The sequence below is a fragment of the Serinus canaria genome, chromosome 26 (genome assembly GCF_022539315.1).
Source record: "Serinus canaria isolate serCan28SL12 chromosome 26, serCan2020, whole genome shotgun sequence".
Taxonomy (NCBI): Eukaryota; Metazoa; Chordata; class Aves; order Passeriformes; family Fringillidae; genus Serinus; species Serinus canaria.
In genome coordinates, this window is record NC_066339.1 from 3,132,474 (window position 1) to 3,158,961 (window position 26,488).

A 26,488-nucleotide genomic window follows, 5' to 3' on the forward strand; every position below is an offset into this window, starting at 1 on the left:
GCAGTTGTTAAAGGTCGTTGGGTGTAGAGTACAGTACAGCTGGAGGCTCCTCTGCACCAGAGCCCTGCGAGCAAACCCTCACTGCTGACCAGAACAGGAGCTGCAACTGAGCTTGGCAGAAAGTGGCTTTCAACCAGCCAAGGGCTCCAAGTAATGCAGTTACTCTCATAAGGTTTAGAAACAAACATACTCAAAATCTGGAAAAAAAAATAAATCCCAAGCAATCACCTTCCAGAAAGAAACAAAGCAGCTCCTCATCCCTCCCCAGACACCAGGGCCTGGTCACACCAGTGCTGTGGGGACAGGAGGGACGAGGCCTCTGCACAGCTTCCTCCTTAGCCCAAATGCAGTTTTCACACTAAAGGGAAAAAAAAGGCACTGAGGTAAATTTGAACTCCTCCCTGTTCCCCATAACCTGCTGCCTGCCCTCCTGCGGGGTGCAGGGGGGATCCCAGCAGCCACAGTGAGCTCCATGGAGCCCACACCAAGCCCTGTCCCTGCTCCACCCCAATCCAGCACTGACAATCCCTGCTCCCTGGGCTGGGAACAGAGGGAGGGCTGGCCCTGGCTGTGTGCAGCGTGCTCAGTAGGGAGCACTGAGGGTAAACACGGGGCCCATCCTCTCCCCCGGGATCCCTGGGGCATTCCCAGCCTGGCAGTGATCCCTGCACGGCCTCAGCAGCAGGAGTGAGGGCAGGGACCCAGCCTGCAGCTCGAGGACTTTGCTGAGGGATGCTCAGCATGGCGTGGTGGCAGCCCTGAGACAGGCAGAGAGAGACTTGCTGTCCTCTCCTGGCTCCACGGAGAGAGCAAATCCTGGGAAGCTTCCTGAACGTGCAGGACAGCACCAGTTGAGAGTGGGGAGGGAGAACAGAGCACAGGGACAGCAGGGCTGGGACAGCAGGAGCAGGAGGAAGCCCAGGTGAGGTGAGCAGAAAGCATCCAAGGACAGTAATTCCCTTCCTTGGTGCCATCTCCACACCCCAGCTCTGGATGGGGCTCCTCTCCCTCGGGGCCAGGCACGTTCACAACTCAAAATCTGATTTGTGAAGTGGTTTTGAGCTTTCCTGGGTTCCTCTGATGGACGTGTATTGCTAAACCTTCAACACTGAACCCTCAGCCTGTGCCCCAACCATCACCTTTACACTTTTCAAACAGAATTTCTGGAAACTTAGGTCCCAATTCCTACAGAGTAGAGAACTGGTGAAACCCTGGCTAACTTGGCTGAGCATCAGGGACAGTTACTGTAATTCAGCTCTTTCCAAAATTAGAAGTCAAATAGAATCAAAATGAATGATTTTCCTGGGAATTATTATTACCAAGTTGCAATAACATTTACTAACAGACTGTTGGGGTGTTGCAGCTGCCTTGGTGTCCTAACCTGGCATTTCCCTGGCTGCCTTAGCCCTGAACAAGCCCAGGGCTTGGCTAGAGCTGCAACACCCACGTGGTTTGGTGCAACAACCTCCTCCCCTTCTCCTGCTGCTTCCTGTGCTCTCCTTACGAAACCAGAACTGGGCCACGAGGGCACTGTGGGCCACAGCACCTCCAAACAGGAACAAGCAGCTTGCTGGGAGGAGCAGGAAGAGCAAGAGCTGCCCTGCTCCAAACTTCAGCCAGCAGAGGGGTCCTGTTGGGTGTCACACCGAGAATTCTCCAGGCAGCCTCTCCAGGGGATGGCACGGCTGGAAAGCCAAGCAGCAGCTGTGTTTGCTTTGTTGAAGCTGTTTTATAAACAGGCTTCCCGTTCTTGGACTGGCTTTGGTCCTGGGAGAAGAGGTTTCAGAAGAAGAAAATGCAATAGGATCATTTTAGGGGTGCTGGGAGCCAGTCTTTATGGAAGGTTGAAGAGGGAGAATGATTACTAAGGTGTCCTGAGAAGTCTTTTCATTAAAAACAGTCTCTAGCTTAGTCTGATGCCCAGTGCCTCCTGAAGGTTATCCAGGCTTGCCTCTGGCCTCTTTCAGGGTCTGTTGCAGTCTCTGTTTGAACCTCTCGTACTTCTTGTGCACTTGCTGGATTTTGTCCTTCTCCTCTTTGTCCAGGATCATCAGGAAGTTCTGCAGCTCTGGGATGGAGAAGGCGTCCCACTGCAAAAGCAGCAGAGAGGCAAAGTGAGCACACACCTGCTGGGCTTTGTGGTTCTTACCTCTGAATCTGTCAGGAGGAGCAATAAAATACATTTCAATGGATCTGATCTCCAGGGATTTATCCTCGAGTGCTGAGAGGGATGGGATAAGGGGCTACAGCATGAAGGACCATCCCACTCCTCCCACCCCACATGGGAAGCAGAATCCTGCAGGATGCAGCAGCTCCCAGCATTTGCTTCACTGGGGTGGGGAGCAAGATTTCAACCAAAAACTGGCTGTGAATTTATTACCTGAGTGTCCCTGGCTTTTACTTAAATTAGTAGATTATTTACAACAGTGCTCAGCTAATCTAATTAGAGAGGATTAACCGTGAGGCAGCACTGCTGGGTTCCATAAACAGATTATGGAGTGGTCATCAAAACTGGCCTCAGCATTTCCACAGCTCAAGTTTGAATTGTTTTAAAAACCCAGATCATTCAGGAGCAAGAAAATACTCAAGTCTGAACTGTTTTAAAAACCCAGTTCAAGTTTGAATTGTTTTAAAAACCCCAGATCATTCAGGAGCAAGAAAAGACTCAAGTCTGAACTGTTTTAAAAACCCAGTTCAAGTTTAAATTGTTTTAAAAACCCAGATCATTCAGGAGAAATAACAGACCTGTTAGAGGGGAACAGCCCTCTTTGTGCTGCCTCTGCCACACATCTCCCAGCTCTGCCACGTGCTCCATATTTGTGTGAAAACCAAAGAAAAGTCACCAATGTACCTCAACTTCCCCCGTTTCGTTTTCCTTCAGCACAAAGCTCAGCACATCGGTGTCAGGGCCCGCCAGCAGCCGCAGGTACAGGGGGTACTCGGTCAGAGGAAGCTTCTGGAAGAGCACTGCAAGCACAGCAGACACCCCCAGTGAGATCAGGGCTGCCAGGGCAGAGGGGAGCTCAGGGGGTCAGCTGGAGCATGGAAAAGGATGCTCAGGATCACAGGGATGAGTCTATCACAGATCACAACCATCCCTGTAAGGTCTTGGGTGTTTTCAGCCCTTCAGAGATCACAATTCCCTGTTACCCTAAGCAGCACCATCTCCTGTGGAGGTCTGGCCATTGATTCACCTGGATTTAAGCACTGCCTGCCTGACACCCCAGTGAATCCTGCAGCACCAAACTCCCCACCCCAGGCAGAGCTGCCAGGCCCTGAACTCACCTTGCCCATCTTTCCTCATCTCCTTGAAAAGTGCAAACTTCTGGGGGTTATCCACCACCATGAACTTCTTCAGCAGCCCCTGGATCACCTCGCTCACCGTGGTGGTGCTGCTGATGTGCAGCTGCTTGATGGCATCCAGGGGCAGGTAGAAGGAGGTCCTCTTGTCTGTCATCTCAGCCAGGTTCACCTCCTTGAGGGCATCGTAGATGGACTGGGGCCGGATCCCGGCCGGCACCGTCACCGGGCGCCGCAGCTTCAGGTGCACCTTGATGAACCCCGTGTAGGTCCCATCATCGTTCTGGGGCAAAGCACAAAGGGATCAGGCTCCAGGCAGCTTTTCCAGCCCCTTCTCCACCACAACAGGCTGGTCTGCAGCCTTAGCCCACCTGTGGGGTGACAGCAGGAGCTGTCCCCGCTCCGGGAGTTGCAGCGTTTTCATCAATCACGTCAAAAACACCCAGTAATTTGGGGACAGTCACTGCTGGTTTGCTCTTGGTAATGACTCATCCCTTCCTCTCGCCTGTGGGATCTTGTTTTATTTCAAACCAGCCCTGCTACGAGGCAGTTATGGAATTTCCATTGCATGGAATTTGTAGTTGCACTTCATATGGGTTTGAAACCCCTGGTTCAGCAGGATCTCCCAAACTTATTCCTTGTTTTATTCCCTATTTAAGGGATTCTCACATCTCCATGTAACAAATCATCCCTGATCCCACCACAGGTCCCTTACCCCAACCTCAGCTCCATAAAAATGCAGGAATCAGGAGAAGAGCCTGGTTCTGCACAGTGCACCCAGGAAGCCTGGCAGTGCCAAGGGCAGAGCTTCTCTCTCTAGAAAGGTTTTGTGTTCCTAAAGCCACTCCCAACAGCTCAGAGCCCTGGTTCCACCATGACTCATCCTCACTGGGACAAGGCTTTGTGGCAACTTCTTACCAGAGATCAGTGCCAGCAGGAAGGGGTGGAGGCAGGGAAGGGTCACCTGGAGTGTCAGTGACACTGGAAAGCCCAGCAGGAGGAAAAGCAGCTTGCCAGCCACCCTCACCCCAGTGACACCTTCCCCACAGGCAGAGCCCACAGGAACCAGCCCCAGTCTGTGTGTGGGGGGAAACCAGCCCAGGACGTACCAGTTTCATCAGCAGGCAGTTGGTGACCTTTGCATTGTACTTTTCAATCTTCTGTTTGATCTCCTGGATGGTTGGAGGCTCAGGTTTTTCTTCTTCCACAGTTTGTGACACATTCTGCAATCAGAAGAGTGGGGCTTTAGCTGCTTTGTGTGCTGGGTAATGCTCCATCTGTTCAGCCCCTGAAAGCAGGAACAGATCCTGCTCAGATCCTGAGCACTGATGACGCAGGTGGGGACGGTCCCCAAATGGGCAGGATGCCACATCCCAACCCCAAACCACCTCTGACACAGTCACAGGCAGTGGAGAGCAACACAAAATGCACCAGCTGGTGGCACGGAGCAGTAAAGCATCCCACTATAAACCAGAGCAAATAAATCCAACCTTTAAAACCCACTTTGAAAGCAAAGCCACCTCCAGCTGCAAGCATTTATTTCCTTTTTGCAATGCAAGGCAAAAAAAAATCCCATCCTGTTTCCAGTATTCACAGCTCTGACTCCCCAAAACTCAAGCAGCTTCCAGTGGGTTCACCCAGGCAGAACCTGGAGTTAAATCTCTCACTGCTTCTTGTCCAAAGCTTGGGAAATTACAGCTCAGAGCAATAAAAGCACACAAGCAGCAGGCTGGCTGTGTGACTGATCATAAATCAGGCAGTGCAGGAATCCCAGCCCGTGGCAGGAACTGCTCAGTGTCTGCCTGGGCTCCCCCAGAGGGGGACAGAGGCTGCTGCTCGCCCAGGTTTGGGGGAATTTCCTCCAAAACCAACGGCTCTGACCTGCAGGTGGGCTCTGCCTGAAGGCCAGCCATGGAAATGTCACTCATGAATAATCACAGAATCATTAAGGTCAGAAAAGATCTCTGAGATCAAATCCAGCTGTCAGCACAGCACCATGAAACCATGTCCCCAAGTGTCACATCCACGGCCTTTTGAACACTTCCAGGGATGGTGATCCCACCATTTCCCCCTTCCTTGAAGAAATTTTCACTCCTGCCCAGTCCAAAGCTGCCCTGGCTCCCCTCCAGCCAGGAGGGCAGGTCTCCTCAGCAGCACTGCCTGCTTTATCTGCTCCATCTGCAGCAAACAAGGCTCTGTGTGTCCTGGGCAATGCTCAGTGGGCTGGATCTCCCTGCTCAGAGCTCTGCTGCCTCCCCAGAACTCACCACCCTCCCCGCTGACTGCCTGGAAATGCATTTTGCCCAGATTTGCTCAGTAGTTGGCATTAGCAGGGAGCAGGAAGCGTGAAGGGATGTGCCATCAAGGCTGGGAAGGCTCAGAATGAAAACTGTGACCTCTGAGAAGGAAAAAAAAAAGGGGAAAAAGGCAGCTTGGGGAGCAGAGCTTGTCCCTTCCCAGGCAGCCCCAGAGCACACAGGACAAGGACACAGCAAGCTGTGAATAAGCCAATATTGCCCAAGGCTACCCCTGGTATTTCTTTCAGGAGGAGAATCAAGCAGAGGACAAACTGAAAGCCTGGCTGCAGTCTGGCAAGGCAGTGAAGGCTGCACTGCTGGGACTGGGCAGCCCTGGATTCACTGAGGCCATTCCCCAGAGACAGCTCAGGATGGCTGCATTCCCACCCCAGAGCAGCACACAGACCAAGGCCTCTGGGACCACCCCGTGGAGCAGGAACCCAGGGGACAGCAGTGACACTGGGGGGGCACCCAGGGGACAGCAGTGACACTGGGGTGGCACCCAGGGCACAACAGTGACACTGGGGTGGCACCCGGGGGACAGCAGTGAGACTGGGGTGGCAGCCAGGGGACAGCAGTGACAGTGGGATGGCACCCAGGGGACAGCAGTGAGATTGGGGTGGCAGCCAGGGGACAGCAGTGACACTGGAGTGGCACCCAGGGCACAGCAGTGACACTGGGATGGCACCCAGGGGACAGCAGTGACAGTGGGATGGCACCCAGGGCACAGCAGTGACACTGGGATGGCACCCAGGGCACAGCAGTGACACTGGGGTCACCCCAAGAGAGGGAGAGGGGCTCTAAACAGGGGCATGGAGTGACAGGACAAGGGGTGAAGGCTTTGAACCAAAAGAAGGGAGATTTACATGAGATAGGGGGAGAAATCCTGCCCTGGGAGGGTGGGCAGGCCCTGGCACAGGTGCCCAGAGCAGCTGGGGCTGCCTCTGGATCCCTGGAGGTGTCCAAGGCCAGGCTGGGGCACCCTGGGAGAGTGGAAGGTGTCCCTGCCATGGCAGGGGTGGCACTGGATGAGATCCCTTCCCCCTAAACATTTAAGGTTCTTTCCAATCCAAAGCATTCTGTGACAATAAAAGCAGAGCTTTGCTGGGTTATTTGAGATCTGCACAGAAAGTTTTTCACAGGAAGAGTGATAAAGTTCTGGAATGTTCTGCCTGGGGAGGTGGTGCAGTCCCCATCCCTGGGTGTGTTTAACAAAGCCTGGATGTGGCACTGGGTGCCAGGATTGGGCTGAGGGGTTGGGGCTGGTTGGACCTGATGGTCTCTAAGATCTCTTCTAACCAGTAATTCTGTGAATTCTGTGAAATATCCTTTTGTCAGAGCTCCCCAGTGTGTCAGAGTCCTTTGGCTCATGCTGCACCAAGTCTTGGCCACACACAGGTGCTGGGCTGGCAGGGGAGTCTTTAAAAATCATCTTTAGAACTATGCCAAGGGTTGAGATTTTGAAAGTAGCATGATGGCAAAGGAAAAAAAGTAAAAAAAAGAAAAGCAACAAAACTGCACACCCCTTCCCTGTAAGATAAGAGAAGATGAACTCTCAGAAAGCCTGCACTTCCTCATGTCACCCATGTCACAGCACTGAGACAGGCACAGCTCTGCTGCCCCTCACCAGGGCTGCCCCCACCCCAACCACACAGGGAGGGAGGGCAGGGGACCCCTGGGACTGTCCCCTCCTGCACACGGAGAGTGGGAGCTGCAGAGCTGAGGGCACCACAGCATCATCCATGGCACAAACACAGCCCAGAAGAGAGAGCATCCATCCGTGGATCCATCCATCCATCCATCCATCCATCCATCCATCCATCCATCCATCCATCCATCCATCCATCCGTCCGTCCGTCCATCCATCCATCCATCCATCCATCCATCCATCCGTCCGTCCATCCATCCATCCATCCATCCATCCACGGATCTATCCACGGATCCATCCACGGATCCATCCACAGATCCATCCATCCATGGATCCACCCATCCACGGATCCATCTACAGATCCATCCACGGATCCATCTACAGATCCATCCACGGATCCATCCATCCATCCATCCATGGATCCACCATCCACGGATCCATCTACAGATCCATCCACGGATCCATCCATCCATGGATCCACCCATCATCCATCCATCCATCCATCCATCCATCCATCCATGGATCCACCCATCATCCATCCATCCATCCATCCATCCATCCATCCATCCATCCATCCATGCATCCATCCATCATCCATCCATCCACCCATCATCCATCCATCCATCCATCCATCCATCCATCCATCCATCCATCCATCCATCCATCCATCCATCCATCCATCCATCCATCCCTCCCTCCCTCCATGGCACATGCCAGCCCAGCAGCTCTGTCTGTCCCTGTCCCTGCAGTTTTTCTCTCCCCAGCAGGGCAGGTCCCTCCCCTGGTGACGTTCCCAGCCCAGGGACAGTGCCAGCAGTGAAGAGAGCTCGGTTTCCATGGAGGGACACGGCACAGCAGGGCACAGGAGTCCCAGGGCCTCACAGCAGGCACACAGCACAGGAGGAGGGTTTGGCTTCCAAGAAACCCCAGGCACTCCCAGCAGGAGGGGGCCTGGCTCAGGAGCTCCTCACTGGTGTCACACAATGTCACCGGTGTCACTGCACACTCCAGCCCTGCCCAGCTGTGCCATCCTGCCTTCCCCACACTGGGCAGCCCAGGGGTACCTGCAGCCTGCCCAGCCCCCTGCCAACTCCCCCTCCTCCCACTCCAGGGAAGGAAAGTTCTGGGAATTTCTCTCATGCATCCATCCCACCATGGGCAGTGTCCTGATGAAACCTGGGGACACACGGTGAAGTCATGGGAAATAAATGAAGGCAAACTCCAGCCAGCTGTCCCAGAGGACCCAGAGTGGGGCCACCCCAGCTCCAGGAGCTGTTTAGGGATGGGGGAACCCTGAAGGGCACTGGGGATCCAAGGGCTCAGCCCTTCACCTCTTCTTGCCACTCATGTGATGCTCAGGCCAGGCAACACCATGAGTCCCCCAAGCAGGGACCACCCATCCATCCCAGTCCTGTACACCTAAATATTCTGCTTTTCTGCTTCCAGACCCAACCAGCCCAGCAGCACCAGTCCTGTGGTCTGGGAATCCTGGGAAGAGCAGCCACAGCCTGGGAAGAGCAGCCCTGCTTCTCCTGCAGTGCTTGACCAGATCACCACTGGCTGCTCCTCACAAATCAACCCCAACCTCTGGTTGTGCAAAGTTTCTGGTGCAGAATCTGCAGTTCTGCCTAAGGAAGAAAAACAGAAGCTTTTAACCATAAACCGTTGCCACATTTCCTGTTGTACAGGGACAGGATGAAACGAGCTGGTAACAAAACCTCATCTCTGATCTGCACCTCAGCCCTGCTGGGCCTGCAGCTTTCCTGCCTGGAAAACAGGGATGGGCCAGCTCAGGCAGCCTGGGGGACACCTGGGCAGTGGCCTCAGCACAGGACATTGGTGTGGCAGCCAGAACGGGCACAGGACATTGGTGTGGCAGCCAGAATGGGCACAGGACATTGGTGTGGCAGCGAGAGGATGGGCACAGGACGTTGGTGTGGCAGGGAGAGGAAAGGGCACAGGACATTGGTGTGGCAGCCAGAACGGGCACAGGACATTGGTGTGGCAGCCAGAATGGGCACAGGACATTGGTGTGGCAGCCAGAGGGACGGGCACAGGACATTGGTGTGGCAGCCAGAGGATGGGCACAGGACATTGGTGTGGCAGCCAGGATGGGCACAGGACGTTGGTGTGGCAGCCAGGATGGGCACAGGACATTGGTGTGGCAGCCAGAACAGGCACAGGACATTGGTGTGGCAGCCAGAACGGGCACAGGACATTGGTGTGGCAGCCAGAGGGACGGGACACAGGACATTGGTGTGGCAGCCAGAGGGACGGGCACAGGACATTGGTGTGGCAGCCAGAGGAAAGGGCACAGGACATTGGTGTGGCAGCCAGAGGAAAGGGCACAGGACATTGGTGTGGCAGCCAGAGGAAAGGGGATCCAGAGCAGGGTTCACCACCCAGCCCCTCTGTGCAAGCCAGCACGCAGCTAATGAGCTGTAAACTCCTGCCAGGCTTTTATGGACAGCCCAGGGGCCATCGAGGTGATGGTGACAGCTCTCAAAGGAGTTCTGAGCCAAGAGAGGCAACAAGGAAACCTCCTGTGACAGATATTGCCATTTACAAGGATGCCAGGAGAAACACACCCCACATTCAGAGAGCACCCTCCCTGCAGCCTCTCACCTTCTTAAGTCCACTCCCAACTTTAAAACCTTTTAAAAGCAGCTGAGGCAGCAGCTCTGCACCCCACTGGGCCCCTGGTTTGGGAATGACAGCTCCAGGTGGGACCCAGGAGCTGTCCCACCACAGTCCCACTCCAGGAGCTGCTGTGTGCTCCCAGCCTGGAGGACCAGCAGCTCAGGAGCTGGGGCTTCACCAGCCAACCAGGCATGGGAAAGCAGCAGGGGCAGAAAGGCTGAGTGTGGTGGATGCTCCCTGGAGCCAGGGCCACCTCCCTGCAGCCCCTGGGCCACCATCCCTGCAGCCACCATCCCTTCAGCCCTGGAGCCACCATCCCTGCAGCCCCTGGGCCACCATCCCTACAGCCTCAGAGCCACCAGCCCTGCAGCCCCAGGACCACCATCCCTGCAGCCACCATCCCTGCAGCCTCAGGAACACCATCCCTGCAGCTCCAGGGCCACCATCCCTGAAGCCCCTGGGCCACCATCCCTGCAGCCCTGGGCCACCATCCCTGCAGCCTCAGAGCCACCATCCCTGCAGCCCTGGGCCACCATCCCTGCAGCTCCTGGGCCACCATCCCTGCAGCCCCTGGGCCACCATCCCTGCAGCGCCAGAGCCACGATCCCTGGAGCCCCTGGGCCACCATCCCTGAAGCCCCTGGGCCACCATCCCTGCAGCTCCTGGGCCACCATCCCTGCAGCCACCATCCCTGGAGCTCCTGGGCCACCATCCCTGCAGTCCCTAGGCCACCATCCCTGGAGCTCCTGGGCCACCATCCTCGCCCTTCGCCCGCAGCCAGTTCTCCTCCCCAGCTCTCTCATTAATGAATTTGCAGAGCAGAGCTCTGGGGATGGATCTGGCCCAGCCTCACCACATTCTTGGCAGTCAGATCTCAGGCAGGGGTGGCCAAGTCCTCCCTGGTGTGCCTGGGCACAGCTCCATCCCCTTTCCACCAGCCAGGCTGGGACAGGGCATTCCCAAACCCAAGCTCTCCCTTTGGCTCCTTCTTCTGACTGCAGGAGCATTTCAGAGATCTCCTCCGAAGGGATTTTATGAGCTGGGCCATCAATCCTCCATTCTTCTGCTTATTAAGGAAAGATTGGTCTCAAAGCACCAGAAAACAAAGCCTGGAGAAGCACATCTGAGTGTCCCCAGCTCGGAGCAGCATCACCTGTGACCACAAACACAGCCCAGCACAAGGACTGGAAATAAATGTGAATGCTCCAGATTTGAGTCAGAGAACCAACAGCTCAGATCTGTGAACCCAGCTGCAGCAGGGAGTGGTGGCAGCTCAGGGACACTGGGGACAGTGCTGTCACCAGAGCTGGGATATCTCTGCTCTCACAGAGCTCTCCATCCCTGCACAACACCCAACACTTCCCCTTCAACACCCACTCCCAGGGTTCACAGCACTAAATTGGAAAAGGATCCACTGCTCCAGCACTGACAGGCAGGGGGAGAATCACACAGGAGATCTGGATTGAAAAAATCCCAAAAAAACCTTAAATACCCCCAACATTTCCCTCCCCTTGAGAAATGCAGAGGAGGTGCTGTGGTTGCTTTGGGGTTCAGAGAGGGGAGAGGGATGGCTGCTGCATTTCAGAGAGGTTACAGCAAGTGAAGATGGGCTCAGTGTTTTGATTGCCATGGAGATTTCACTTAGAAACCGATTTTCCTGCCACATCTCAGCTCAGCACTGAGAGCTGACAAGGTCCTCCCAGGGAGCTGCATCTCAGGGGGCTCCAGGCTGGAGCTGCTCTGCATTGCAGCAGGCTGGCCATGCCCAGGCTGCCCACCCAGCTGGTCCCCCTGCACCCCACAAACCTGCCCTGAGCACCAGCCAGCCCTGGGACTGGGGGGCAAGGCTGGCTGGGATCTTGGAGATCCCTCATCCATCCAACCTTTGCTGGGGTTCTGCCCCTGCTGTCCTTCCCATCCCTGCACATTCCCTTGCCCCCTTCCCTCTCTCTCATCAGCCACTGATGCAGAGCTCCAAGAGCAATTTTGCAGAGTTTTAAGCAGTCAGGCTTCAGGCAGAAGCCACTGAAGCCATTCAGCTGGAGAGGCCCAAAAATGCAAAGTAATGGATCTGCAGGGATGGGGTCACATCTGAGATCTAAACCAGCTCCCTGCTAATGAAGAGTGATCTTGCTGATGGTTCTGAAAATAAAAAGGAATTACAGCATTCCTAGAAAGAGGCTCTTCAGACTAATACAGTTGTTTCAATCAGAAAAATGATTTCTGTAATCCTACAGATGAAATCTCACTCCCTTAAGTGCCATGCAGTGGCCTGTGTGTCCCCTCCTACACCTCATTTCCTCTCCAGAGATGTTTCCTGTGTCTTTCAGGACATGTATCCCAAAGTTATCCAAATTTATCTTCCTCCTGCCCCGCTGCCAGCCCTGCCCTGGGCTCAGGAATCACTCCTGGGCACCCCAGGATGGACAATTAGCACCATGCCCAAACACATCCCCCAGGAGAACTCACTCCAGGGTCTCAGCTGAGGTTTTCACCCTGTGGCCAGCAGCAGGTGGTGAAAAACAGAGCTGCTGTCACACAGAGCTCTTGCAGGGGTGAAAATGTTCCACGTTCAGTAATTACCACTTTAATAAGGTGCCAAGTTGAAAAGAGAGGACAGGGAGTGAATCAAAATCCAAGAGAGATGTCAGCCACCACCACCTCTTCCTCCTGCAGGACCTGCACCACCACCAACCCCAAACAAGCCATGAACCCCCCAAAATCTTCTTCCACCAAGGCCTGAGCGTGATTTCCACCTCTGTGAGAATCCACCTCCTCACACAGCCCCATTACACAACACCAGCTGGGCTCAGTTTAGTGTGGGGCTGTGTTTTTCATGCACAGGAACCATTTCCTCCCCACACCACCAAAGCCCTGAAAGGCTCCATCTTCTCTGGCAGCCTGAGCTCTGCCACCCACGCTGCTCCCATCCAGGTGAGCAGCTGGGCAAAAAAGGGGCTGCAGCAGCCCCTGACCCCTCTGGGAGGGAGAAATCCCAAACAGCAACAGCCCCAGGCTGATTTCCAGAGGTTCCCCCAGGATCTGCAGTGCCCTGGCTCAAACAGAGCAGCTCTGGCTGCACCAGCACCCCAATCTCCTCCATCTCCTCCACAAATGAATCATCAAATGACATTTAAAAACCAGCAGTACGTGTCTGTTAATCATAGTGAGAGGGAGCTGCTGGCTAGCGAGGAATATCCCATCTTAAACCATTTCTGCAGAGAAATTCAATAAAATTCCCAGCTGACTGAAGCTCCCCCTCCAGAGCAGCCCCCCCTGCCCGAGCAGAGCCCTTGGAGCTGCTGCAGGAAGCTGAACCCCAAAGCACTGCTGGGGGCTGCAGCTCTGCAGCCTCAGGTGCAAAACCAGCAGAGGCTGAACAGGAGCATGTTGGTGCTGGTGGTTTGCAGGAGGATTTTAGGTGAAAAAGCTTCTCCCTGGGCCAGATTTGATCTCTGGCTGCTGCAGGGCTCTCGTTCCCGTGTGAAACTCCCACTTCTGCAGCAGCACCTTCTCCTTTTATGCTCATCTCTAGCTGGGGCCCCAAAGTTCACCACAAGGATTTTTAATTTATTTTTTTTTTAACAGATGTTTAAAAACTGCAAAGCAGTGCTGTGAACATTGCTGAGACACAAATCTCATCCTGGTGCAACACTGCCCAGCCAAACCCTCTGTCCTTCTCCAAGGCAGGCACACACAGCCCCAGGCTCCCAGAAAAGAACCACATCCATCACTGTGTTGATCAGATCACAGATTAATTCTGCCCTGAACTTTCCCATCCACCCCACAGGTGCAGATTCTGCAAGGCCACACCACAGGTCCCGCCGGGGAGCCTGACCCGTGCCTGACAGCTCCTAAGAATGATTTCACCTAAAGCTGAAAAAACACCCCGAGAGCGGCGTGGATCCCCGGGGAACGGGGAAACCCGGCGTGGAAAAGGCTGAGAAAAACCCGCAGCGTGCAGACCCCGCAGAGGAGCGGGCAGAACCCCCTCGGGGCCGGCAGCCGTGCCCTGACCCCTGTCCCAGCTCATTTTTGGCAGCCGAAGGTGCGGCAGCCCCGGCATCCCCCGGCCCTGCGCACGAGTCGCGGTACCTTGGCAGGGACCTTGCTGTGCGCGCTGCGGAAGAAGGAGGTTTTGGCCGTGAAAAAGCAATCCTCGAGGTCTTCATCCAAGCTGCAGTAGCCGCTGCTCATGCTGCTGCCGATGGTCATGGGAGCCGGGCAGAGGCGAGGGGCTGCGGGCGAGCCGGGGGGCTCGGGGGGCCGGCGACCATCGGGGTCCGCGCTGCGGCTCCGGCCAGCCCCGCGCTCACATCCCCGGCTCGCCGCTCATCTGCCAGAGCTCCTTCTGCTCATCCTGCCCAGCTATTCCTGCTTGCCAGGCAGCCGTGCCGGGTAACCCTTCCCTCGCCTCGCCTCCTGCACCCGCCTCCCTGCGCAGCATGGAAGGGGCAGAGCTCCCGCTTCGCTCCCGCTTCGCTCCCGGCTCGGTTCGCTCCGCTGGCCGCTCCCGGGGTGCCCGCGCAGCAGCGGCAGCGGCAGCAGCATCGCCTCCCCTTCCTGCCCTCGCCTCGCACTGCCGCAGCCCGGCCACTTCCTCTTGCAGAATTTGTGGCCCCGCTCGCAGCCGAGGTGCTGGGCTCGGCCCTGGCCCCCGGGGAGCCCTGGCAGCACCTTGGAGAGGCACAACGCGGTGCCACGGAGGGCTGCGGGCTGCTCCGTGCCTGCTAGAGCATCCCCGGGAGCTGCCGAGGCTCCACCTGAGGGAATCGGGGTGGTGGGGGTGCAGCTCAGACGCCCCCGGGGTGCCAGGAGCCCCTGGCCATCACAAGTGGGTGTCTCTCCATCCTGCTGCTGATTTCAGAGCAGCAGGAGCAGTTTCAGCACCCAGCCCGAGGCAGCTTTGAGTGCAGCCCAGGAAAAGGCTTCAGCCCCTGGGTGCTGCTTTTACAGCAGCCGTGACCTTCCTGCTTGGTGGAGATCCCTGGGGTTTGTGGGGCTGGGCAGGGGAAGGGCTCTGCTCCCCACAGGATGCCACAGGCAGGGACACCTTCCACTGTCCCAGGCTGCTCCCAGCCCTGTCCAGCCTGGCCTTGGGCACTGCCAGGGATGCAGGGGCAGCCACAACTGCTCTGACCCTGTGCCAGGGCCTCCCACCCTCACAGGGAGGAATTTCTTCCCAATATCTCATCTTGCTCCTCCAGGACTCCGAGACCTTCCCACAAGGCACCACCCATCACCAAAACCTCTCCTCCTGACAGATTGCAGATGTTGCTCCAGACCCTTCCAGCTGCATCTGCTGAAAAACTTCAACTGCTCCAAAGCTTTGAGAGCTCCGTGCCCACCACAGCAGCATCCCCTGAATACCAATGGGGATGGAAAGCCTGGCAACATCTGCATCTCAGAGAGAGGAAGGCAAGGATCCAAGTGCCTTATTTACAGAGGGAATAAATAAACCACGTTCTTATGGCAGCAGCGTGTCCCTGCAGCAGCACAGCCCCCTCTGCTCCACAGGGATAAATTTAGAGGAGAAAGAGCCTTAAATTGAGCATGTGCAACACCAGCAGAAAGTGAGGCTTGGGAGCAGCAGCACTGGGGTCTTCTATGAAGCCTCAGCCCAAAAGTTTCCCAGTGGAACCAGGGTGCAACCTCTGCATTCTCCAAGAATCCCTCATTTACTCCCTGCAGTCCCCCTGCCTGGGACAGCAGCTCCATCAAGAATACAACAAAGCCAAATAAACCCCATGACTTTGGCCCCTTTGTTCAGCAGCAGCTCCAGGTACATCAGCCCCCCAAATCCCCACTGCCCCCAGTGCCCTGCACCACTCTCAGGTCACAGCACACAGCCAGCCCTGGGAGCAGACCTGGTGCTCCTGGGAGGAGACCAGCAGAGCCTGGATGTCACCCTGGGAGGCTGCTCTGGGACCCAAATGCAAACCACTCCTAAATACTGAACTGGATCAGAGCCCAGATTATGAATGCCTGGTATTACCTGGTAACAGTCTTTAAATAGGTGATATTAAAATAGTTCTTTCTCTGGTGCTTCCACTTTGCTTAATTTTGATAATATGATTTAATGACTTCCAATTATGCCAGCTATTTAATTTTTTAATGTGTTTTCAGGCCTCTTCCCCTCCTGCCAGTGTACTCAGGCATCCTGTTAGTCTCCTGCTGGAATATTGACATTATTTTCCCTCCATCCTCCTCCTTTCCAGCAGCCAACCCTGCCTGACCAACAGAAACCCTCCAGGAGCGGGGCTGTGTGCTCAGATCAAGCAAAGCTGGCAATGATTTTTTGCCTGATTATCCATAATGAATGATGGAGTTTTACTGCAGCCATTTACCCTCATTAACCCTCAAATCAGCCCCCACAGCCCAGGGACCCCAGGCAGGCCTGGAGGATTCCCAGGTGCCATCCCCAGCCAGGCCTTTGGGATGGGCTGATGGATTTCTGTCTGCTGCTGGAATTGCAGAGACACTTTTGTTTCCTTGGCCCAGGATGGCTCCCCCTCCCCAGGGGGACACCAGGTCCTGGCAGGGTGATGGATGGCCACCAAGCACAGGCTCCCTGTTTGTTATTAGGGCCATCAATAACCCTGGCTGGGTGATGGCCCTGGGGATGAAACGAGCCTTGCTCATTTTTCCAGCATTGCTGGGGGAAGCCCAGTGACATCCCAAGGAGATGGAACCACACACAAATTTACCTTCAGACACCTGGACGGGAGAACCTGCTCTGAGCCCTTTTGGAATGCATGATTTATAAATATCAATCCCATCCCACTTCAGATCCCTCCTGATCATTTTAGTCTGGGCAGCTGCTGCCCAGCAAAGGATGGATGAAAACCAAACCCCACACACCAAAAACCCTCCACTGCCTTTGGAAAAGTGCAAATTTCCATCTCCATTTCTGCACGAGTGCAGAAAAAAATTAAGAATTGAAATAAGGCTGGATTGGTATTTTTAGATTTGCATCTTTTCCAGCCTTTTTCTTCTCTTCTGTGCAAAAGGGCTCAAAATTTTATTCCGAAGGTTTTAGAAGTGCTAGCAGGGTTAGACACATGAACAAATCCACTTTTAAAACCTGGAATTTGCCAAAATGTCTCTTGATAGAGAAAAATGACTCAGAAGTGGAGCTACTCAAATGACAGTACAGTTTAAAGAAAGGAAAGCTCTTTGAAGATGATCACCTCTACACAGAAAAATAACAAAAAATGAAATTTTTGCAAATTTCCATCTCCATTTCTGCATGAGCGCATCAGGTCCTCCACAGAGAGGGGCACAAACAGGGGGTTGTAATGAGGGAGAGAGCACAGAAGCACGGAATCATCAAGGCTGGAAAAGCCCTTTGACTGGATCCCCCCACACCCACCAAGCCAGGTCACACAGAGCCACATCCACGTTCTGAACCCTTGGAGGCATGGTGACCCCAGCCAGGTCACACAGAGCCACATCCACGTTCTGAACCCTTGGGGGCATGGTGACCCCAGCCAGGTCACACACAGCCACATCCATGTTCTGAACCCTTGGGGGCATGGTGACTCCAGCCAGGTCACACAGAGCCACATCCATGTACTGAACCTTGGGGGCATGGTGACCCCAGCCAGGTCACACAGAGCCACATCCATGTTCTGAACCCTTGGGGGCATGGTGACTCCAGCCAGGTCACACAGAGCCACATCCATGTTCTGAACCCTTGGTGGCATGGTGACTCCAGAGGTCACACAGAGCCACATCCACGTTCTGAACCCTTGGTGGCATGGTGACTCCAGCCAGGTCACACAGAGCCACATCCATGTTCTGAACCCTTGCAGGCATGGTGACTCCAGAGGTCACACAGAGCCACATCCGCGTTCTGAACCCTTGGGGGCATGGTGACTCCAGAGGTCACACAGAGCCACATCCATGTTCTGAACCCTTGGTGGCATGGTGACTCCAGAGGTCACACAGAGCCACATCCACTCCTGTTCTGAACCCCTGGGGGTATGGTGACTCCACCAGTCCCTGCAGAGCTGCTCCAAACACTTCCCCAAAGCACACAGAGCCTGCAAAGGCTCCGTCCCAGCCACATCCACTCCAGGCAGGTCTCCTGAAGCTTCTCCCCTGCCACCCTCCCTGCTGAGAGCCCCGCTGGCCCTGCAGCCCGTGCCACCCACGCAGGAGCCCCAGACACTGCAGGATTAAAGCCAAGCTGAGCCTTCCGCAGTAAGCCTGGGATTAGTGCACATCCTAACAGGGATTGAGGAGTCTCCATCCCCCAGGACTACTGAAACTCTCAAAACAAGGCTGGCAGCCAGCACTCCCTGGAGATCCACGCTCCTGCCTGGGAATGCATCTCTGCAGCTGAGTGTGCACCCCGTGCTGGGACAGCCCCCAGCCCCATCCCAGGATTGATCCCCTCTCACAGGCACTGAGATCACATTCATGTTTTCTGGAAAATCCCTTTGCCCAGGATTCTTCTCCTGAGAAGCTGAGAAGCCTCAGAGAAAAAAGAAAACAAAAATTATCTCATTTGCTTCTCGTGTGTTTTGCTGCTTTGGAATGTGTTTGGGGATTGTTTACCCACAGGTGATTGTGTCATTGGTTTAATGTGAATTGTTTTGATTTATTGGCCTATTATGGTCAAGCAGTGTTGGGAGTCTGGAGAGAGTCAGGAGTTTTTATTGTTATCTTTTAGCCTTCTGTCTGTATCCTGTCTGTATTCTTTAATATAATATAGTGTAATAAAATAATAAATCAGCCTTCTGAGCACATGGAGTCAGATCCATTGTCTGGGAACCCCACAAACACAACACGCTGGCACTTGGGCCGTGTGGGGCTTGGTGTCCCTGCACAGCAGGTGACAGCAGCTCAGGTGGCACCACAGACTCCACAGGCCCCTCTGCAGGGAGGGAGGGCCATGCCCACATTCCCAACCTCCATCCTGCCACACCACCCCCAGGCAGGGCACCACACTCAGGGCTGCAGGTTCTGCAAACCCAGCGCACCCAGGGAATGTTTCTCTGTCTGCTCTGGGGTGCCCTGACCCCAGGGGAGCTCTGACTGTGACCCTCATCCATGCAGAAAGAATCCACAAAAGTGTGAAATGGATTCTAGAGAGCAGTGTGGGTGTGTCAGTGGGTGAGAAATTGAGGGTTTGGGGTTTTTAGTGTGTTGGGGATGGATGCAAGGTGGAGGGCACAGGGTGCTGTCCTGGGTTTCTTCTTCATGCTCCTTCCTCCTTCTCCGTGGGTTTGGGTGGCATTTTGTAATTGGGTGAGGAAATCCCCATTGCAGCTCTGTGGGATCAGTTATTGGGGTAAAAGGGAAAATAATCCAGGTGTCAGTTCTTAACTGGATATTTTAGTTTTAACAGCCCTTGTACCAAGAGACTGTTGGCCATTCTGTGGTGCCTTTCCAGCCTGCTGAGCCTGGTGTGGACAGCGTGCAAAACTCCAGATAAGATAACAATAAACAAGAACCTGAAGTCTGGAAAAATCCAGTGTGCCTCTCTTTCCTGACACAAAACCACCCCAGGAGGGTCTCCCCCAACAGGGGAGCCCCCTGGCAGGGCCCAGCCTGAGGCCCCGAAGTCGGGGAATCAGCAGCAGGTACCAGGTGACACCTCAGTGACACTCCTGGAAAGCCCCTTGGGAGCAGGAAACCAGCTCTGTGCAGAGCTGTGCCCCCTGAGACCCCTCCCCACGTACCTGGCTGCAGGGTGGCACCAGGGTGCTCTCTGGGGACAGCTGGCTCTGGCCCTGGCCCGGCCGGCGACAATCCAGCTGGATGAGGCTGCGACACTCCTGGTGACACGTGTACCTGCAGTCTGCGGGGACAGAAGGGACAGCGTGAGGCACCAGAGCTGTCCTGGGGCTGGGGACAGCAGGGGACAGCAGGGGACAGCGGGAAGGGACTGGATTGGATTGCAGCAGAGGGATGGCAGCACGGTCAGAGCTGGAGCGGGCACGTGGCCCTGCTCAGGCACAGTCCCTGGTCAGCCACATGTCCCTTGTAACACACATGTCCTCTTTAACACACAGGTCCCCTTTAACACATATGTTCCTTTTAATGCATGTCCCTTTTAACACACAGGTCCCCTTTAACACACGTGTCCCTTTAACACACAGGTCCCCTTTAACACACGTGTCCCTTTTAACACACATGTCCCTTTAACACACATGTCCCTTTTAACACACATGTCCCCTTTAACACACGTGTCCCTTTAACACGTGTCCCTTTTTAACACACGTCCCTTCTAACACACATGTCCCTGTTCAGGTGCACATCCCTTTTAACACACATGTCCCCTCTAACACACATGTCCCTTTTAACACACATGTCCCTTTAACACACATGTCCCCGTTCAGCCACATAGGCCAAGGAATGCTTGCAGTGTGCTGTAACCAGGGGACAGCTGGCTTCTGGCTGTGCTGTAACCAGGGGACAGCTGGCTTCTGGCTGTGCAGGTGTGAATGATAACACCTGCACTGTCTCACCTTCCCATGAGACTGCAAATGGATAAAGGTGTTCAAACCCCCCCTCAGTTGCCCCATCTCTGGGTCAGCAAAGGGCACAGTCTGACAGGAGCTGAAGGATCCCTTCCCTGTGCCCTGGCCAGGCTTTGCTGCCGGTGGCACCTCCCAGGAGCAGAGCCAGCTTGGGGCTCCCCGTGCTTTGGGGGGATCTGAGGGTCTTCCCATCCTTTATTCACCAGTGAGGCAGCAGGAACGGGGCCTGTGCTGCTCCACTGCAGCCAGGAACAGAGCAGAGACCTGGGCACAGCTCTGGGAGCAGCCTTTGCTCTGGGCCAGGTGTTCTGGTGCCTCTCCTCGCCTGCAGGAGTGTCCCTGAATAATGGGGACATGTGTGTTAAATGGGACATGTGGCTGAACAGGGACATGTGTGTTAAATAGGACATGTGGCTGAATGGGGACATGTGTGTTAAATGGGACATGGTGCCACCAGCAGCTCCAGATCCACCCCTGGAGAGTGCAGGGACACGGTGCCACCATGGCCCCAAATCACCCTGGACAGGGCAGGGACACAGTACCACCAGCAGCCCCAGGGATGGCAGGGACCCAGTGCCACCATGGCCCCAAACCCAACATCAGGGAGGGCACGGACATGGTGCCACCAGAGCCCCAAATCACCCCTAGAGAACGCAGGGACACAGTGTCACCAGCAGCCACAGGGAGGGCAGGGACACAGTGCCACCATGGCCCCAAATCACCCTGGACAGGACAGGGACACGGTGCCACCATGGCCCCAAACCCACCCTGGACAGGGCAGGGACACAGTGCCACCACAGCCCAGAGAGTGCAGGGACACAGTGCCACCATGGCCCCAAACCCACCCTGGACAGGGCAGGGACACAGTGCCACCAGCAGCCCCAGGGAGGGCAGGGACACAGTGCCACCATGGCCCCAAATCACCCTGGATATGGCAGGGACACGGTGCCACCAGCAGCCCCAGAAAGGGCAGGGACCCAGTGCCACCATGGCCCCAAATCACCCTGCAGAGGGCAGGGACTCGGTGCCACCACGGCCCCAAATCACCCTGGAGAGTGCAGGGACACAGTGCCACCATGGCCCCAAATCACCCTGGACAGGGCAGGGACACAGTGCCACCAGCAGCCCCAGGGAGGGCAGGGACTCGGTGCCACCATGGCCCCAAATCACCCTGCAGAGGGCAGGGACTCGGTGCCACCACGGCCCCCAATCACCCTGCAGAGGGCAGGGACACATGTCCCAGGACCCATGTCCCATGTCCCATGTCCCAGGTGCCATGTCCCAGGTCTCAGGTCCCAGGTCCCAGGTCCCAGGTCCCAGGTCCCAGGTCCCCCCGGCCAGGCCGAGCCCCCTGCCCCAGGTGCAGCAAGGCATCTCCGTGCTGTTTCCTTTGGATGCTGCCCCAGTGGCAGACATTAACCCCTTCGTGCCCAGAGCTCTGCACAGAGCAGCTTTAACCCCTTCAGGCACAGGCTCCTGCTCACCCCCAGCTGCAGGGGGGGCACGTTTGGCACAGCCAGCTCCAGTTATCCCGAATTTGAGACCATCTCTCCTGCAAGCCCCAACTCCTCCAAACCCTCCTGACTGCAGTGACCAACCTGCTGCCACTTTAAAGGCCCACCTGAGCCTTTTAATTTTTAACTGCCAGACAAACAGCCTTACATTTACTTTCTACACTGCCCAAAATTCCAGAGCGGTCACCAACCTGGAAAAAAAATAATTACATCCTAAAATCAAGGCAAGAGATTTGATTCCACAGGGGGATGTGAGTGCCTGTCCTGCACCAGCCCCATGACCTTGCTAAGAGCCACTGAACTTTTATTTTAAATATTTTTATTTTAATCTTCTTTCTTTTTCCTTTTTTTTCCTTTTTTTTTTTTTTTTTACCTTTAGCATTTGGGTCATTGGTTTTGAATGTCTGGAGCTTGCAGGAAAGCAAAGGAATATCCCATGTTTGCTCTGGAAACTGATTTCTGCTCAGCTCTGGTGAATTCTCAGAGCCTGAGAATGAGAATGAACGAGAGGAGCTGAAGCAGTGCTGGGAGCTGGTGCCTGAGGGGGGAACACCAATCTCAGGGGAAACAGGGAAATCATTTATCATTTAACATTCATCTGGCAGGAGCTGTCTGTCATCCTCCTGTTCCAAGCCAGTTGTCTCAAGTCAGCCTGGGGGAAAATCAGGGAGATTTGGCTTTTTTTTTTAATTTTAATTAGAGATAAGCTGCAGTTACACAGTAATTTAATGCATGACCTTTCCAGCAACTGGAACAGCCTGGCAATGGGGGACACTGGCCAAGTCTTTGCTGGAGAATGCTCCAGCTGTGAGCTCACCTGAGCATCTGCCACCACCACAGCGTCCCCTGTGCCCACCTGGGACCGCATTTTCACATCTGGGCACCTCCAGCACCAGGGGCAAAGGCGGCCAAAGGGGTGAGACAGGAAATTGGCACCACAGAAACGCCGAGTGCCAGGCACTTCCTCCGGATCAGGCCCATTGTGGGATTAAAGCTGACACCTCCCCAGTCACCATCACCCATTAACAGACCCTAATCACGGGCCAACACTAATTATAGAAACCCTGCACGGCTTTGGGAAGCAGCCACGTCACCGGCTCGCCAAGAGGAGCAGGATGCCTCCACTTAGGCTTGAAGATAATTTCCATTCCAGTCAAACAATGGAGCACTTGGAAATGGAGGGGTTTTTAAAAAACAAAAAGAGAGAGAAAGGTCGTGATGCTGTGAAAAGCTTTGGTGGATGAAGGGAATTTCCCTTTCTCCACAGGTAAAGTCACTCAGGGGGGTAAAAAGGGCAATAAAATGGCCATTAAATGCCCCCCTCAGTGCCCAAACAGCACTGCAGTCACAGAAGGGTCTGGGTGGGGAGGGACCCTAAAGCTCCTCTGCCCAGAGCAACCTTCACCTATCCCAGGTGGTGACACCTCCAGGGATGGGGCACCCCCGGCTGCTCTGTGCCAGGTCCTCCCCATGCTCCCAGGGAAGAGTTTCTCCAAGGCTCTGCCCACCCCAATCCTCCCATTCCCACCCCCAGACCCCACAGGGCACCTTCCAACTCAACCTGACCCAGGTGGACCCGGGCACAGAAGGAGAAGGAGGCTCCCCAGGTGTCTGAGAGCTGGGACAACCTGGCAGGAGGGAGATTTCTTCCACCCAAGCTCTGCAATCCTCCAGGGGGGTAAAAAGGGCAATAAAATGGCCATTAAATGCCCCCCTCAGTGCCCAAACAGCACTGCAGTCACAGAAGGGTCTGGGTGGGGAGGGACCCTAAAGCTCCTCTGCCAAGGGCAACCTTCACCTATCCCAGGTGGTGACACCTCCAGGGATGGGGCACCCGCAGCTGCAGGGTGGGTTTGGCAAGCCTGAGCTGCTCCTCTGTGCTGATGGCACTGGGGTGGCCTCAAGGGTGGCAGCAGGATGTGGCCCTGTGGCACCAGGAGGGTGGGAGGCTCTGAAGGGATGGGGCAGGACCTGTGGCACCCACAGAGCAAGGCCAGGGAAGGTGCCAGTCCCCCTGCAAACCCCAGGGCACTGCCCCAGCCCCAGCCCTGCAGCTCCACCACTGCAGTCTCACCTTGGCACTTTTAGGTCTAAACCAGCAGGTTTGGGTTCATCTGTTGGCAAACCCTGGTGAGCCCCAGGGGCTGTTTCTGTCTGTCCAGAGCAGACAAGGCCACCCCTGTGAGAGGTCCCTGTGTCACTGCAGCCTCTGGCAGTGACAGAGCTGTCACCCCACTGCTGGCAGGTGCTCTGGAGCCATGATTTTACCTTTGGGCTGGCAGCTGGCACAGCAGCCATGCCCTGTGCTCCTGCCAGGCCTGCAGAGGAGCCAGAGAAGAAGGTGAAGCCACCTGGTGCCACAGGTGTGCTGCCAACCCCGTGCCCACCCGGGCAGGATCCCTGTGGCTCAGCAGCACCAAGGCAAACCCCAGACCCCAAAAGGCAGCAGCAAACCCAGCCCAAAGCCCAAAGCCCAGCAGCACCTACCTGGCAGCAGCAGCACCTCCCTGCTGGGCCTCCTGGGCAGCTGCAGTCCCGCCGAGCAGGGCTTGCCCTGGGGGAAATGCCTGAAGATTTGACGGATTCTCTTTGTTACAAGCCCAAAACAAGAGGCTGCTCCCTCCTTCCCCTCTGTCATCCTCCAGGAGCTCCCCAGGCTCTCCCAAGCCCAAATGCTCTGGGATCCAGCAGGCACTGCAGCGAGCTGTGTGTCTGCTCCCACCAGAGGCCTTTCCCCCACAGATAAAGCACTGACATTGGCCATTTACAACCTGCTGCCATCTGAAGGGTTATTTATTTATTTTTCTGAGCAGCTCAGGGCTCCTGCATCTCCTGTAAGCCATGGAAAACTTTCTATTTCTGGGGCTTTTTGCTTGATAAGATAAAACAACCCAACGGAAGAGATTAGGGAGAGAAAGCACAGGACTCAGCTGTGTGCTGGGAGGTCTCTTCCCCCCATCCTCCCTGCTCTCTTTGCTGCTTTTCAGCACAGTCTTTTAAAGTCTGAGGGATAAAAAAAGTCCCCAGTGTTTAATCAGAGGTTAAAGGAACACTCTGAGATTAACTACATTTATAATATTGATTTAAACTCTGCACGTGGTTAAGAGAGGCTGGCAGAGCCCTTCACAGCACCCATAAAATCAGGATCAGTGTTTGAAGAGGGACTTTTAGTGATAGGATAAGGAGGATGGCTTTAAACTAAAAGAAGAGAGATTTAGACGAGATTTTGGGAAGGAGTTGTTCCCTGTGAGGGTGGGCAGGCCCTGGCACAGCTGTGGCTGCCCCTGGATCCCTGGCAGTGCCCAAGGCCAGGCTGGACAGGGCTGGCAGCAGCCTGGGACAGTGAAGGTGTCCCTGCCATGGCAGGGGTGGGGTGGGATGAGCTCTGAGGTCCTTCCCAGCCAAACCCTTCCATGGTGGATCAGTGACAGCTCCACCAGGTGTCCCGTGACAGGGTGGGACACAAACACCAGTTCAACAATGCCCCTGAAATCTGCCACTCTGTACCCACCCTCCGTGCCCTCCCTGCTCAGGACAGACAGCATCCAGCACCCTGCACGACACGGGGAGTGACAGAGATGGGATTCAACCAGCCCAAACCCACCCTGAGCAGCAAGAGCACAGAGTTCTCTCAGGGGGCTTTTCAGTCACCTCCCTCCTTCCCAGAGCCACACCAGCAAACTCCACCGAGCTGCACTGGGATGGAGCAGAGGGAGAAACCCAAAAAACAATCTGAGGTGAGAGATGGAGACCAGCAAACTCCACTGAGCTGCACTGGGATGGAGCAGAGAGAGAAACCCAAAAACCAGCCTGAGGTGAGAGCTGGAGACCAGCAAACTCCAATGATGGAGCAGAGGGAGAAACCCAAAAACCAGCGTGCAAGGTGAGAGATGGAGACCAGCAAACTCCAGTGATGGAGCAGAGGGAGAAACCCAAAAACCAACCTGAGAGGTGAGAGATGGAGACCAGCAAACTCCAGTGATGGAGCAGAGAGAAAAACCCAAAAACCAGCCTGAGGTGAGAGCTGGAAACCAGCAAACTCCAGTGATGGAGCAGAGGGAGCAGCCCAAAAACCAACCTGAGAGGTGAGAGATGGAGACCAGCAAACTCCACTGATGGAGCAGAGAGAAAAACCCAAAAACCAGCGTGCAAGGTGAGAGATGGAGACCAGCAAACTCCACTCATGGAGCAGAGAGAAAAGCCCAAAAACCAACCTGAGAGGTGAGAGCTGGAAACCAGCAAACTCCAGTGATGGAGCAGAGGGAGAAGCCCAAAAACCAACCTGAGAGGTGAGAGCTGGAGCCTCGGCCGGCGTCTCTCTCCATAAACCCTCCCCAAGGCTCCCAGGTGGAATGCAGCAGGAAACATCACCCTGGGAGAGCCGAGGCAGCCCAGGAGCCTGTCCCTCGGCTCTGGGCAGGTCCCTGTCCCTGTCCCTGCCCACAGCTCCATCTCCTCCCGGGGAGGAGCACACCCTGCCTGCGGCACCGCGGTGGGCGGGAGGCACCCCCGGACCCCACCCTGTCCTCAGCCATCCCCACCTGGCAGCAGGAAAAGCTGCAGGAATCTGCCTGGATCAGCTGGATGGGACAGAAATGC

The 26,488-nt window shown here is 55.3% G+C and overlaps 1 protein-coding gene across 4 annotated transcripts in view; it reads right to left on the minus strand.

Annotated features, from left to right (window-relative positions):
* Window positions 1–1,294: 1,294 nt before the first annotated feature.
* The window catches only part of RASSF5 (Ras association domain family member 5), a 29,082-nt gene continuing 3,888 nt past the window's right edge, over window positions 1,295–26,488 (minus strand). The window contains exons 1-7 of one of the 4 annotated variants that reach the window (XM_050985309.1): window positions 26,172–26,312; window positions 24,377–24,456; window positions 19,575–19,693; window positions 4,410–4,523; window positions 3,286–3,583; window positions 2,852–2,967; window positions 1,295–2,090 (exon numbers count right to left, since the gene is read on the minus strand). In XM_050985309.1, coding sequence (XP_050841266.1) covers window positions 1,938–2,090; window positions 2,852–2,967; window positions 3,286–3,583; window positions 4,410–4,523; window positions 19,575–19,693; window positions 24,377–24,456; window positions 26,172–26,257 — 966 coding nt within the window. In that variant the 5' untranslated portion in view covers window positions 26,258–26,312 and the 3' untranslated portion in view covers window positions 1,295–1,937. Of the gene's footprint in view, window positions 2,091–2,851; window positions 2,968–3,285; window positions 3,584–4,409; window positions 4,524–13,980; window positions 14,450–19,574; window positions 19,694–24,376; window positions 24,457–26,171; window positions 26,313–26,488 lie in introns of those variants that run through there. The other 3 variants (XM_050985310.1, XM_050985308.1, XM_009097288.4) reach the window with 3 other exon arrangements.